Here is a 15,589-nt window from a genome sequence, read left to right as displayed (position 1 = left end):
ATAGTATTGTTTTTGGGTTAATTTGATTAGTGTTTTTCATAAATTTTAATATATACATCTATTTATTGAAAGATATGTTACTCTTTCTAACCTTTTCAAGAATGTCAAGTCGTAAATTAGATAATTTAGTATCGTGAACTAACTTTTCATTCGATTGTTTCAATAACCCTTCATCAATACAATCTTTACCAAGACAAAGTCTTACTTCTTCAAATAATTTATTTAACCATTCATTTGAAAATCCTGTCCAAACCTTGGACACATGATTAAATCCAACTACCCATCCCAAACCCAAAAGTGCAATAGCAGCATTGACAGTAAAATCAAAATGTTGATATGCAACAAATGATAATATTGAAATAGGTAATTGGTAATATACAAAAGCAGTACCTAATGCCTTATATACCACAGGCTGAACTTCTTGTTCAACTCTTTTATTGATTACTTCTGTCTTTAATGCCAATAATGGATTATTAATCTCGTTATCGTTGGTGGTAATTTTTCCTTTTATAAAATTGAACTGTTCAATACTTTTATTCATAAAATTCAAATTAAAAAAATCCTTGATATCATATGAAACATTATCATTCTTATAATATAATTTCCACCAATTGAGTCTTGAATGGAAAAATTTCTCGGTCTTGGGTTCAAATTCATATTGAAGTTCACGATTTACTGAATCGACAAATTTTGAAATATCAGTTTTAACGACAAGATTGACTTTTGCAGGGGTTAATGCAGAATGCGTCTTTTCTTCTATATTACTTTGAATATTATTTAACAACCAGGAGCCAATTATATCTGATCTCAGGAACCAAGTGATTGCTTTCAATAATTCATACAAATTACTATTACGCATGTGATCAAAATAACGAGAAGATGCAGCAACGTCATTCTCTATGAAATCTGTTATACCATCATATGCTAAGGTACTGTTTAGTTTGATTATATGACTATGAGATTGATTTTTGAAAGTAACTGGACTATTCTCAGTACTAGATGGAGTATATTCTTTATTATCAATTACATTTAAGAGAATCTTATTTTGGATTTCTGTTGGATAATCTTGAGTACTTATTTGATTCTTTATATTTATGAGAAATGTATAGTTGAAGATGTCAATGCTTGAATGATCTATAATTTCGTCAATTATTATATCATTTGGAAATTCTGTTTCTTTCGGGGTTTCCTTAAAACTTGATCTATAAAGTCCACTAAGTATTGGAGATGGAATTTTATAGGTATTCGCGGTACGATCTGCCTCGACCCCGTAAGTAAACTGGGTTGTTGAGTTTTTATTTCTAGATATAATCTCTTTGAACCATTTAGCATTACTCTCGGAGAATGGATCTGCTAATAAACATTCTATGATTTTGGAATTAGATTGAGTATGATGATTCTCATATAGTATTCCTATCCTTAAAGTTGAAGTGTCCTGTTTGTGCTTTAACAATTGACACAATTGAGTGATATTGCTATTTATTATTGAATCTTGCGGGAATGAACTCTTGTAGTTTAAAAGATTGTAAACAAGAGTTGTTTCTTGTTGTGTTTTTAGTCTAACTATACTATTTGAAAACCTCCTTACTCCTAGAATGGTGTATCTGAAGAGCATCATCTGAGTACCAATGGGTCTCTCAACATTATAGAAGACACCCATTTAAAGTCCTTTGAATATAATCTATTGTACACTTTTGTCTAAGAAAACAGTGATTAAGCCAAGATAATTTTTCATTGGCTGTTTTTTATTTTTCAAACTGGTTGATAAGTTGCCGCACAACGGAGGTTGGATCCACTTATTGATCACCAAAAACATTGTTAACTCAAAAAATTACAAAATCCTAAACTTCAAGATACAGAGAGAGTAAATGTGATAGATAATAAGAAATGTATATCAATGGAGTCATAGACTTTGTGTGTGAGAGAGAGGAGGAAAGAGAGATGGAGAGTTATAATTCTAAAGGGTTGCGAAGTTAAATTACAAAACGAGACTCGTTATTCAATGTCAGGAAAGAATGATACGTACATTGACTCGAAGCCATCATACACTTCTCGGTTATTATGTCCCAAGATGTAAGCATGAGTCATTTCATGATATAAAATTTTGCCCATAAGCGTTTCAGTGATACATTAATAATCTTTTGTCAAGTCCACCAAGTATGATGCCTTAAAATCAGACCATAAATTGGTGGATGGGATTTTCCCCTCTATTACTGTTGGGTAATTTAATAACTAATTATTACTGATATTCCGATATTACAGGGGGGGGTTGAACTTAAAGAGCTAAATATACGGATATTTAGTTTTGTCTAATACAAGCCCTAGCTCTTTGAAAAATAGAATCCTATTTGGATATCATTTGATTGAAAATCAGATGATTAGAAAGTTAGTTTGTAAAGTGATTCCCCCCAGGAATTTGTTAAAAAATAAAAGATTAAGCGGAAAATTTAGGAAAAGAAATTCTTTATACCAAAAAAAGAATTACGAAGCTTTCTGTTACAAAACACAAATTTAGAATCCATTAATAAACCTTTTTCTTTTTCATATTACAAATTAACATATAGATTAGAGAGTCCTTATTAGACCAAAAGTAGATATGTCATTGAAACAGGCGAAAGAATTTGTCGCTCTGGCAACTAAAGTCCTCAAGAAATACTACTCATTTATTGGCCCAGGATTAGTTGTTAGTGTCAGTTATATGGATCCAGGAAATTATCAAACATCTGTCTCATCCGGGTCAATGTATCAATACAAACTATGTTTCATTATATTTATGGCTAACATATCAGCAATCATTTTACAAGCATTATGTGTCAAATTAGGTTCAGTAACTGGATTAGATTTAGCAGAAATGTGTCGATTACATTTAGATCCAAAATTAAATTTATTCATGTATATATGTGCAGAATTAGCAATTATAGCGACTGATTTAGCGGAAGTTGTCGGGACTGCTATTGCATTAGAAATCATTTTTGGAATCCCTATGTTGATTGGAGTTTTCATCACAGTTTTGGATGTATTGATTATTCTTATGGCATATAGAAAAGATGGAACTATGAAACAAACGAGATTTTTTGAATCCTTTGTATCTATTCTAGTATTGGCAACTTGTGTATGTTTTATTATGGAATTATTCAAATGTAATTTTGAACCTGGGACAGGCTGGGAAATATTTAAAGGATTTTTACCAGTTCATAGAGAAGTTTTCACTGAATCCACTGCTTTATTCCTCAGTTGTGGTATTGTGGGTAGTACCGTCATGCCACATTCATTATACTTAGGATCAGCATTAGTACAACCAAGATTAAAAGAATATGACGAAAAGCATGATAAAGAAATTGTTCAAGAAGGTGATAGTGATCTGGATGCAATTGTTGATTTCCCTCCACAAACTTCTCGTCTTAGAAGAATATCAGATGGATCAATCCTTATAAGAAAGTATAAACCTTCCTTTTCAGCCATTAAATATTGTTTGACATTCTCATATATCGAATTGGTAATATCTTTATTTACTGTCGCAGTATTTGTCAATTCAGCAATCTTAATCGTGGCAGGATCTTCTTTATATGGTAAACCAGATGCTGAAGATGCTGATTTATTGTCAATCTATAAAATGTTATCTTATTATATTTCACCAACTGCAGGGTTTGTGTTTGCTCTTTCAATGTTGTTTGCTGGTCAGAGTGCTGGGATTGTATGTACAATGGCAGGGCAAATTATTAGTGAAGGTTTCATTCATTGGAATATAAAACCATGGAAAAGAAGAATATTTACCCGGGTATTGGCAATCGTACCTGTGGTAATTGTGATTAGTATTATGGGTAGAGAAGGGGTATCAAAAGTTATGAATTCTTCTCAAGTGGTTTTAAGTTTTATCTTACCTATCGTTAGTGCACCATTAATATATTTCACTTCAAAGAAAGAATTCATGACTGTTCATGATGTATCTCCTAACTCAAGTGAAACAAGTTTGCTTTTAGAAAATGATCATCATTCAAATCGTAGTGGACAATATGTACATAAACAAATTAGCTTTGAGAATGGTACTTTCCTTAGAACAGTAAGTATCTTAACTTGGTTAGTGATTACATCTTTGAATATTTATCTACTTGTTCAATTTGCCCATGGGGCTTCGATTTAGTGGTTTTAATATAGAAATACATAGTTTTGAAATTATATTAAAAATACATATACTTAATACTTGGGTGGAGGGTTTTTCGTCTAATACCTTTTCTTCTTACTTAACTTATTAATACTGGGTAATCTTCCAGGTTTAGTTAAGGAAGTACCACTAGCTAATCTCGTTGGAGCTATGCCTGGCAAAGTACCATTGAATTCTGATACTAAAACTGGAATCTTTTGACTAAATTCATATGAAAATGTTTGAGGGCTTATCTTATATAATTGAATAGCAAGAGTAATAAACTTTTGTATTCTATGATACAATTTAACTTCTTCTTGGTTTGGAGTTAATGGATTTCTAATGTCACTCTTAAGATATCTTTCTTGTCGTAATTTATTCAATTTCAATAAAGCGTTACAAATTAATTTTTGTAATTTCACTGGCTTTACAATATCTTGTTTTAATTCCTTCAAATAATTCAACTCTTCCAATTTGGAAGGGTCCCATTGTACTAAATTAGCAATATTAATATCTGTAATGGGTGATTCTTCTTCCTCCTGTATAGCTGGCTTTTCTTCCTCCACTCCTTCTACCTTGATATCTTCACTTTCTTGGGTGTCCTTCATGTTATCTCCATTTGGTTTCAGTTCGCCTTCAACTTCTTGATCACCTTCCTCCACCTCCACCTCTTCATCTTTCATTTCAATATCATCTAATTTTTCTGATTCATCAAAATATTTTTGTTTGATTTTTTCAATTTCGGATATACCTATATGATGAAGCCATATTCTTCCCTTTAATTCACCACCAATGATTGATTCTTTACTATCTATCCTGGGAGCAAATGATCTATAACTATTACCAGATCCCCAAACAGAAGCAGGATCAACTGATAAAATCGAAGAGTCTGCCTCTCTCTGTTGTAAAACTGCTAATTTTGGTTTTTGACCTTGCGCGTTATTTGAAATGAGCGAAGTATTTAGAGGAAAGCTGCTTGTTGGTTTGATGGTTTGTGCTTTATATGTTAACCAAGTTGGTACATTAATGGTATACCACGTTGGATGAAAGAAGTCGTGCAATATTTGGGAACTCGAAGCTTCCAAGGGTGATGGGATCTTGTTACTTATTGGAGTTAATTGATCTAACACGCTTTCGGATCTGGCTGAATCCTTCACAATAGGTACGACTTTAGAAACTGAGAAAGGGTCGGGTACAATTGTTCTATTACTGTCCAATTCTGACTTATTTATAACGGATGAAAATAATGGCTGGATTCTTTGTTTTACAACTGGAGATTGATTAGCATATAAGTTTGAGTATGGTTGTTGGGGCTCTTGTTCTTCGGTTTTCGAGATATATGTTATCACTTCCCCATTACTAATGTTATAGGATGTTATAATCTTATCAAAATCTTCTTGTAGTTGAGTTTCCAATTCTGATTTAACTTCTGCTACTGGATTATTGAACACAATGATACTTCCAACTTCACGTAACAAAATTTCCGTAGTGAATTTATAAAAGAAATCTAACTCTTTGTATTCCTTTGATCCCACTTCTGTGTTGTTCAACAATACAGAGCATACAATCTTGATATCGTGATAAAGTTCATATGGGGACGTATATTTCTTATCTTGGTATTTCTGATTGATTGTGGTGGTTTTAACATTAGGTCCCTTGGAATCAACAAACGTCTTATGAGACTGAACAATATCCATTGAATTATCCTCGTGAAAGTCCACTGGTAAGACATCAGATGATAAAACATTCAATTCTTTATCAGCATTTTCATAAACAGTGAACAAATCTGGTAAAATTCTTTCAAATTCAACAACTACGACAAAGTTAGTAAACCGTTCATAAACCAATATAGATAAATAGTTCTCCTGAGATATATACATACATGAAGGGGTTTTTTTCTTGCTATCTTTGATCATGATTTATTGATTACCGATTTTTTCCTGTAATCTTCCAAAATATAATATAGAAAGGAAAATAACCTTGTTTTGATTTTTTTTCAGTTATTTCCCATCAGTTTCAGTTTATTAACAAAAAAAAAAGATTTGGTGTAAGGGTGTGTAAATTGTTCAAAACAACTGACAAGCAATTTGATTTTTTCTTCTGGTTGGAAGACGTACTATTTTTTATTGTCCTGTTTTGGTTTCAAAACAAACCAACCAGAGCTTGACCTAGACATCATCGTATCTTCTTTATTTATGTTTAATCTAGCAAAGATACCATTATCTAGGATTAATTCACTAGGAAACCCTCTTCTTTGTAACCATTTTAGGGTTTTGGTCCAACGAAATTGATCCTCTGATGAGGCCCGATACAGCAGGAGTATTTGTTTACTTGAAACTCTCTTCACTTTGTTATATATTCTAGCTGTGTTTGTTGTGTTTTTCTTCTTGAAGTAGTTCATCTTGGTTAAAATAAATGGGTTGTATTGATTCACCTTAGGTTTTGGTTCAATATCATTTTCATTTTCCTGCGAAGACTTGCTGGAAGTACGGTCTTCAGTTGTTCTTGATGTTTCCAAGACTGCTAAAGATTCATCATATAGCGTGAAACTCCATTCGTTTTCATCCGACTTCGTGTGACTCATACGTGGTTCTTTTGAAGACTGGAAAGGCGCCGAAAATACTGAGTGGTGAAATAAGCAAAGAAGTCTATGGTTGCAAAAGTTTTGAATAATTATACATTTTTTTGGGCAAAAACTTAGCACAAAAGAGAGCCAATATTTCATGACTACAATCGTCAAACAGCTAGCTTAGCTTATATTAGTTTTATCCAACAATAATATATTCTATGCTATATACCTAATGCTAATAACATTTTAAAGATAAATTGCTAAAAAAGCTTTCTCTTTTAACTTCCAAAAATTTAGAAAAACCCACCACCAATTTCACTATCTAAATCATCATCTTCAACTTCTTCTTCAAATTCGACCAATAAACCAGCTTTAAGTAAAATATCATCCCAATCACTCCACATGATGATTGCAGTTTCGATTGCTCCAATTAAAAACATCCCACAGCCAATACCAATCCACAACCCAAATAGTTGTAATCCAATAATCTTACTTAAAACTAAAGCTATTGGTAATGCAATTGCATAATATGCAATAAAATTAAGTAATCCACCAATTTTCTGTCTTCCTTGTCCTCTAAGTATACCACTGTTTATACATGCAACCCCATCAAGTAATTGAATTAATGCAACTAACGGATGAAACAAATCATCAATTAAATTAATCACTTCAGGATCCTTGGTGAATATTTTAGCAATCTCTCTTCTAAATGTAAATAAACATATACAATTAAACGATGCCACAATTAATGAAAATAACATGGCTACCCGTGTAGCTAAAATTGCACCTGCTTTATTTTGACCACCAATGAAATTGGCAATTCTAGTCAGTGCGGCTATACTCACTGCAAATGGAATCATATAAGCCAAAGAAGCAATGCTAGATACTGCACTTTGAGCAGCTAGTTGAACCGTACCAAAGTATGATGCAAACAAAGTCATAATCTCATAAGCTAAATATTCAGATTCAATCATAATAATCCCAGGAATCGCAAGACGATAAATTTGAACCCAATTGGATATAAGTTCAGAGAAACCTGCAACACCAAACCAACATTTAAATCCATCTATAAAACGAACATATCCAATCATTAAAATTGACATAAACCAAAAATTGAAAACCGTGGCAATTGGAGCACCAATGAATCCTATTCCATAAGTTTTATTCCAAACAAGAAACCATGAAAGCCCAATATTGATTGGAGCTGCCACGAATAAAACACCTGTTCCTGCTTCAAAGATTCCTTGAGCTTGTAAGAACCTCTTGGAGTTTTCAAAGAATATATAAGCCGGAGCTCCTAGTATCAAAATCTTTAAATAACTATTGGTTAATTCGACCACCGCCGGGTTGTCAATAATATATGCAAATGCTCTATCAGAATACCACCAGCATACACTTAATGGAATATACAAGGTCCATGAAAATAATATACATCTTTGAACAAAGATACTCATTAACTCATAATTTCCGGCACCATAAGCTTGAGGACATAATGTATCCAAAGCAGTTGCAGTACCTTCAAATATGGCAAACGTAATGATCGATGTCATCGTTGCTAAGGAGACTGCTGCAAGTTCATTTGTACCCAATTTTCCCACAACAACTAAACTTACAATAGAAAAGAAATGTTCAAGAATAAATGTAATGATTAACGGAAATGAATTTCGGAAAAGCATTCGAAATTCTCTATGATAATTTGTTTTTAAATGAATGAAATCTTTTGCTTCTGACTGTGTACTTGATCGCCTTCTTCCATGATGATGCCAGGATGCATTGTCTTCGTCATTTTCATCTTGGTCTCGTCCATCTTCAGAATATAAAGATCGTCGTTGATGTTCTTCAAGAAGCCAACTATGGAAACTTTCTTGATCTTCCACTGAACTCAAACTGGAAGGTAGAGATCTTGAGGATGCTATACTAACAACATCGCTATCATCGGAAAAGTATGACTCTGATCCTGTTTCTATTAGTGACAAAAATGAACGTTGATCTTCTCCTTCTCCATAAAGGAAAAGAGGGTACTGGGTAGATGGAGGGATGAATAGTCTTCTTCGACGACTTCCAGGTAAGTTTGCCCCCGACTGGGGGTTTGCTATCCTATTTATAGAAGGAAATAACACCATCTTTAATTCTTAAAAACTTAAATGTGAAATTTATTGAAAGAAGTTAGAATCTTTTTTGTACGCAAATTTCTTGTTCGTTAATTTATAAAAGAATTTTTTGGAACAATTGGTGAGGCGCAAAAAGAATAAATAACATTTAATGATGACTTGCAACATGTCAGATCTGCAAGATCACCATAAGATATTTACAATATAATACAAATACAACATATTGACCCTTTTTATCTGTGGTTTTGTTTAATAACTGGCTCATCACCACAACTAGCAGCAACCCAACAATAGAATCTCTCGTATTGTTTACTCTAATTCTCTTAGTTGTATTTTACAATGATTTGTAAATTGAGCGCAAGAAAAAAACCCAACTCTTCTCTCAAAAGAATTGCGCTTTTATTAAATTATGCAATTTTATCTAATCAAGATCAAAGCTAATTATAGAATAATTGCACCTCCCCCAAACACAATTTCCTGAGATAATGTTTCTACTATCTCAATTGGCTGCACCAAATGCCATCTTAACATCCTTACTTTTGAATCATACTACTGGCACCTTAATACTTTTAACTACTGTAAATAGTATCAAGATTTATAAAGTTGAAGATCTACAAAACCATCCATTAATTGAGTTAGAATTAACATATAAAATTGTCGCAATAACGAAATTCAAATCTCTGAGACTTTCCAATGAGATAATTGTAACCTTGGATTCAGAATTCAATATAAATTATATTTATATCGAGGAAAATTTGAAAGTCAAGTTGAAAACAATGATGACCCTTTCTACTGAAGGTCAGCTGCAAGCCTTGGAATGCGATCCAATCATCACAATAGATAAGTATGAGAACCCTAATTGGATACTTATACATACCTTCAATGATTCGATACAGGTTTTGTATTTTGACCCAGATTATAACTTATTTGAGATATTCAACCACGAATTAAAATCTAAGAGCAAAAAGAGAGTAAGGGCTAGCAAAATATGGGATTTGGTCTCCTTTCCATTGGGATCCATCAAAGTGTTAACGATAGAAATACTTCACAACGTTGAAGGGACATTAGCAATCTTATATCGCCAATACGATTCAACTATATCAATGAGGTATCTTAAAATAGAGGCAAAAGATAAACCACCCAAGCTTATTAAACAATTTGCCGTTTTCAATGAGAGACCGTCGCTTGTTATTCCGATGCAAAAAGGGGGATTTCTTTCTATTGCTCCCGGAAGTATTTTCTACTTTCCTCCACCTGAAGTCAAAACAATTTCGATATCAACTAGCATAAAGGACAAAAGTATTGTGGTTAGTCAAAATGAAATGTATATTTTGAAATCAATTACCCATACAACTTTAGAGTCCTTTATTTCTTATACAACTATAGACGCTGATAGAACATTATTGATTTCGGAGTCCGGAACCGCATATATGCTTTATATCAACGTGGAATTCTCTTCTCGCCAAATTGTTATACTTAATCAACTTAGCCTTATAGAATTAGGAGCTGTCACAATACCGACTAACACACGTGTTCATCATATAGGAGGTGATTTATTCTTTCAAGCATCTAGAATATCTCGATCATGTTTGTTTCAAATTTTACCCAACAGTCCACACATAAATATTGTATCATATATTGATTCGAGCCCACCAATATTAGACATTACCACTGTTTCAAATAATGGGGATTTAGAAGTATTTACCTGTCAAGGGGGTTATCACGGAAGCGAATTAAGGAAATATTCTTCCGGGCCATACACCCTACGAAAATCGAGGCTGGCAAAATTCTCCCATGTCGAATATTCATCAATCGAAGTACTTCAAAATGAGGTCAACCTAATATCAGAAGATAATTCAGGAATAACTGTTAATTTGAAAGATTTTACGCTCAAGGGTCCCATCTCCCCTAATTTTAAGGAACACAAATTGGCTTGTTATAAATCAAAAGTTGATTCTTATGTTCTCACACGTGGAGCATACTACGCCAATGACAAAGCGATGATTGACGGTCCATTTACCTTAGGTATTACGCTATCGGATTGCACAGGTATTATTGGAATAACGGAAACAAACGAGTTGAAGGTTTTGCAGGGAATGAACGAACCAATAAATTATTCAAAGGAGGGCTTCGACGAGATCACCAGTATTGATTGTGCAAAGTCAGATAATAGCTATTTCATTTTGATAACAGGGTTAAAAGGATCCATAGCCATATTCAAATTAAGCAATGGGAATGTTATGGAATTATTTCAAGAAGTCTTAGAGGATGAGCCTTGTATTCTAAGCTCTGCGATTATACCAAAGGCGGATAAAGTTGTGATTATTCTTCTGCTAGATTCTGGGACTGTATATCAAATGGTATTTTCTGTACACCAAAAAAAGTTGACTAAAGTAAATTCATTGAAACAGAGCTTCAATACATATCCATACACTATTCGGAAGTCGAAGTCAAATATACTATTATTCAACAAGAATGAGATTTTGTTGATGGCGTACGACATGCTACTGGGATTTTACTGTCATTCATCCTTCACTAGCAAGGAGTCCATTGTGGACCTTCAATTTGCGTCACATAACCAGATAGTTGTTGGTTTTGATACAAAAAGAATAGCATCTTTTGTTATGGAGAAGGAGTCCCAGCGGCAAGCAATGATCAAGTATAACTCGATATACTCACGAGATCTTTTTACCAAATGTATGAATATTCCAGAAAATAACCATCTAGTTGCGATTTCTACTTCGAGAAATGATTCCTCTTCAAAATTGGTCCTCGTAGATAAGAGAAAGTTTGAGACAGTCTTTGAATGCGCAATAGCTTCACATAATGGGGAATTCGTCGACATGTGCTACTTCCCTTATGATACCGAATCTCTATACACTTTCAAAGACACTGTACCGGATTTTGTCGTATTATGTCTTTCATCATCAAAAGAATATCCAATTTATGCATTCAAAGTTGTACACGACGAAATTATGTTCCATCTGAATTTGGTGATAAACGGATTTAAATCATTTGAAGAAATCAACCTTCAGTCTATTAGTTATCTCGGAAACAACAGGTTTTTGGTTTCAGGAAATGTATATGGTATAATACAACTTACCATCCAGGAAGATGATAATTTCAACTTGCAGATTATTAACGAAAGTATTGGTAGTAGTCCAAGTTTCATAGCTTCGCAAGCCTCACTTCAGAATCATATAGCTATTGGAGACGTAGTTTCAGGAGTGTACTACGGGAGAATGGCTGATGATAATGACGAGCTAGATTTAAGCGAGATTATATTTGACAACTCCCACCTGTACCTCACCTCGTTAGCTTTGGTTCAAGAGGAAGTTTCAAAGAGTGCTATTTCGGGTGATGCAATGGGGAATATAATGATTTCAGGTGTAGATTTCCCAGAAAACCAGGCGTTTTTCAACTTAGCGGACCAGATAAATAAAATTTGCCCAATATTGAACGATTCAACATTCCAAGACCTAACAAGACTAGCTTTAATTGGTACTGTCCTGGGAGCATTATACATGCTTAGCAAAATCAGAACAGAAGAGGGATTGCCCGATATTTTTGGTGGCGAGATCTTTTCGTCAAGTGCTAAATCATTATCGAAATGGTGCACCTTGGGTAGAAACAGGAATGAAGTTGCCGAAGCGACCAACGACATAGTCATCAATGGAAACAATATAACAAATGTATTGTTGGACAAGCGTCATACTCAAAAACCATCAATCAATCTGAGGACTAAGGATCAATACAGTGAAGTGCATGGTCTGGACCTTGCGCTGTTGCAAAGGATTTTCTTCGAAAGCCAAAGCTTATAACGGTAGTGACGTCGGACGCCAGAAAAGCAAGAAAAGAATCCTAGTCTAATCATTGTTGTTAGCCTAATTGTACCGTCCAGTTTCATTATGGATGAATTTCAAACTAGTAAGGTATTGTGAAACCTGTGCAGTACTATGCAATTAGTAAAATTATACAGAGCATGTTACGACCAGGTTGCGATTCATAAGTACACTTAATCATTATGCTTAATTCTATTGATTAGTAATGATGTCGTTATGCTTATAGTCTATCCAATAAAAGTATTATGCGGCGCTTAAATGAACAAATATAAATATGGCTCAATTTTCCCCACTAGTTCAAGTCTAGAGTATATACTTTACATAAGTTATTTTACTTCTATAAAAAGGACCTAGTCTTTACTTCTATTACACCCAAAAGTACTCCCTAAAAGGAATATTAGCGGTAATCTAACTTCAAGCAATCCGTTTGGATTGTAATAGAGCAAGGGTAATACAATAGAAAATCAGACCGGCAGTGTTTCAACTTATCAATTGCAAATTTCAACCTTTTGCACTATAACTAGTATTCTTCTTTCTGTCTCTAAGCAAGTTCGTAATTCTGAAAATCAGAAGCCAAAATTAAGTTGCAAAGGAATAATCTCTAAAACAATTCGAGGATCATAAAGCATAGTGAGACAAAACGCACGAAATAAGTTTGCAATTGTCTAGACTACAATTGATTGTTGTAAACATATTTGTAGATTATACCTTCCTAGAATAGTGTCGATAGAGTAGCTCTGCAACTCGGTGAATAATTAAGAATTACGAAAAGTTTTTGGATTCATGCTGATCTCAAATGCAAGTAGCACGTTGGTTGTATACGCACTCTCGGTGTTTCCGGAATGCTGGACAGGATCCGGGTAACTCTAGAGGGAGAAAATTCTTTGATTTTGGTCGACGATCTCTCGTAGACATTATTTATAGATTCTTTAGTAATCTCCTAACAGGGCAATGTAAGGCTTGGAGGCTAGGCTTTTCAATATAATTGCATTTATTATTTATTATTATTAAGTAGTAACTTACATAGTTCACAACTCACATCCTATGGTTATTTTCTGCATTGGTGAAAACATATTCGCAATTTTGTAACCATCGTTTCAAGAAAATAAAAAATTATGTCATTAAAAAATAATCTTACAGCCATTCTTTTGTTGCATTCTCCCTCAATGAAAGGAAACTATCGGTATAAGGCTTGAAGTAGTTCTGCATATCACTGGTTCTGCTCTACTCTAGAAGCCTATAGTGATGAAGTACTCTATGACTCTAGAAGAGGGTATGAAAGCCTTCAATTTGTCGATTGGGTCAAATCGCTTCATCAGATGATAATTCACTTCCATTGTATTTTTCTCCACCTATTTCGTCAAAATTCTTCCAACGATATCATCATCTCAAAGAATCCATCTCTCAGACATTAATATAATCTTATCAGAATATATATAGACGTATATCCCAGTCCCCCCTTCCTGGTAGGAGCGATAACAATCGTTACCTAAACAATTGGTGGTAATATTCTCTAGTGAGCTACCCAACAGGGAGTAAAAATAGTCACTCAGAATAGTACCGAAAAACTTTTTTTTTTTCTTGTAATATATAAAAAAAAATTTGTTTCGTTACTTTTTCTTTTTCTCATACTAAAGAATACATATTTCGTCATCACCAAAACATGACATCCAGTTCTTCTTAGTCACTTTTCCAATGGTTTTATCGTACGTTGCTTTCATCTTATCATGTCATATATTTTATATCGTATTGCGCATAGTGAACTCTTAATAAATTTTTATACATCACCGTGATGCATTTAGATCGCATTTATTTTATAAGATATATCTGAGACCTTGCGAATTTCCTACGTTCTTCCATTTCCTGCAAAATTCCTCCGCTAAAATCCATCGAAGACTACTGAGTAAGAGACTATGGGTCCATATGCTGTAACATTATTGCATTCCTAGAGATTGCAGTTTATTTTTTCTTCATTATTGATCAGATTAGGATTTTCGTCACTCAGAATAATTAGTAGATTTGGCAGAAGACGTTGACTCAGATATTTTTTCAGTTGAATTTCTTTTCAGGATTTTGCAGCCCCGTTTTGTAAACATATTTTGCAAATATCATTTAAAATATCACGTTACTGCAAATAATAAATTATTTCATTGCGTTTCATTTGATCCAAACATCATCGCAATGAATTCCTTAACCCAGTATAGCAAATAATATGCTATTAGATATATAAAATACACATCAAAACAAATGCCTCCAGTCCCCAAACCCCCCTTCTTTTTCTACTCATAAGATTATCTCTTTCTTTTCAACAAATTCCAATTTAGTATGCTGCTCAAGTATAGTGCATTCAAGTTGACGACTACATCCATACGGTTGGGTATAATAACCAGCCTTATTTTATGGTTTATTACCTTCCTGGCAATTATCCACCAAGGAAAGAATTACGGCGAACTTCCTTGGAAGGTTTCCCCTTCAGCTCCAGAACTTCAAAATTCAATCATTATTTACCCCGATGGTTTAGATCACGACAATGGCAAATTAACGAACTTTCCAGCCAACAACAAAACCACAGTTCAATACCACAAACTGCACTCCAACCCATTAACTCCGGAAATTATGAACCACCGGTACACTCCACACAACTTAAAAATCTATAATTCTCTTAGTCCTGCTAATGGATTTTGCGAGGAAATAGAAGAAAATACTCAAATTCAAATTTCACAATATCAACGATTGCTGGACGATTTCGTTGAAATGGTTAAGGTATTGATTGACCATTTAGAAAATGATGAACCCTTCAGTGGGTTGCGGGATTTCTTCCAGGGTAAACTAGCTAATTTCGATGAAGACCTTTTGCGGAAACATTTCTTCAAGTTTGCTGGGACTTCAGTTTGGTTGGAAGAATATGGTGTACATTTAATGGTCA

At 33.8% G+C, this 15,589-nt stretch overlaps 7 protein-coding genes across 7 annotated transcripts; 3 read left to right on the top strand and 4 right to left on the bottom strand. All coding sequences in view use genetic code 12, as the record gives it.

The window, feature by feature from the left end:
• Positions 1–58: 58 nt before the first annotated feature.
• J8A68_001770 (uncharacterized protein) lies at positions 59–1,660 on the bottom strand (the record flags this gene model as incomplete). The annotated part of the gene is made up of 1 exon (XM_049405450.1): positions 59–1,660. One exon carries the CDS (start codon positions 1,658–1,660, stop codon positions 59–61), a length of 1,602 nt encoding a protein of 533 aa, XP_049264906.1.
• Positions 1,661–2,596: 936 nt separating this feature from the next.
• SMF3 (putative divalent metal ion transporter) lies at positions 2,597–4,141 on the top strand (the record flags this gene model as incomplete). The annotated part of the gene is made up of 1 exon (XM_049405449.1): positions 2,597–4,141. The coding sequence occupies one exon, from the start codon at positions 2,597–2,599 to the stop codon at positions 4,139–4,141; it is 1,545 nt and encodes a 514-aa protein (XP_049264905.1).
• Positions 4,142–4,221: 80 nt separating this feature from the next.
• On the bottom strand, positions 4,222–6,021 carry J8A68_001768 (uncharacterized protein; the record flags this gene model as incomplete). Its single annotated transcript, XM_049405448.1, has 1 exon — positions 4,222–6,021. The coding sequence occupies one exon, from the start codon at positions 6,019–6,021 to the stop codon at positions 4,222–4,224; it is 1,800 nt and encodes a 599-aa protein (XP_049264904.1).
• A 236-nt stretch (positions 6,022–6,257) lies between these two features.
• On the bottom strand, positions 6,258–6,725 carry J8A68_001767 (uncharacterized protein; the record flags this gene model as incomplete). Its single annotated transcript, XM_049405447.1, has 1 exon — positions 6,258–6,725. The coding sequence occupies one exon, from the start codon at positions 6,723–6,725 to the stop codon at positions 6,258–6,260; it is 468 nt and encodes a 155-aa protein (XP_049264903.1).
• Positions 6,726–7,003: 278 nt separating this feature from the next.
• J8A68_001766 (uncharacterized protein) lies at positions 7,004–8,833 on the bottom strand (the record flags this gene model as incomplete). Its single annotated transcript, XM_049405445.1, has 1 exon — positions 7,004–8,833. The coding sequence occupies one exon, from the start codon at positions 8,831–8,833 to the stop codon at positions 7,004–7,006; it is 1,830 nt and encodes a 609-aa protein (XP_049264902.1).
• Positions 8,834–9,306: 473 nt separating this feature from the next.
• On the top strand, positions 9,307–12,642 carry J8A68_001765 (uncharacterized protein; the record flags this gene model as incomplete). Its single annotated transcript, XM_049405444.1, has 1 exon — positions 9,307–12,642. The coding sequence occupies one exon, from the start codon at positions 9,307–9,309 to the stop codon at positions 12,640–12,642; it is 3,336 nt and encodes a 1,111-aa protein (XP_049264901.1).
• A 2,346-nt stretch (positions 12,643–14,988) lies between these two features.
• On the top strand, positions 14,989–15,589 carry J8A68_001764 (uncharacterized protein; the record flags this gene model as incomplete). Its single annotated transcript, XM_049405443.1, has 1 exon — positions 14,989–15,589. A coding segment is annotated over one exon (601 nt), but the record flags the coding sequence as incomplete, so codon positions are not given.

The sequence above is a fragment of the Hemisphaericaspora subhashii genome, assembly GCF_019202705.1.
Source record: "Hemisphaericaspora subhashii strain CBS 10753 chromosome Unknown scaffold66, whole genome shotgun sequence".
In the NCBI taxonomy this organism is placed as follows: Eukaryota; Fungi; Ascomycota; class Pichiomycetes; order Serinales; family Debaryomycetaceae; genus Hemisphaericaspora; species Hemisphaericaspora subhashii.
The sequence above is the reverse complement of the archived record's forward strand: the minus strand, read 5'-3'. Positions and strand labels throughout refer to the sequence as shown.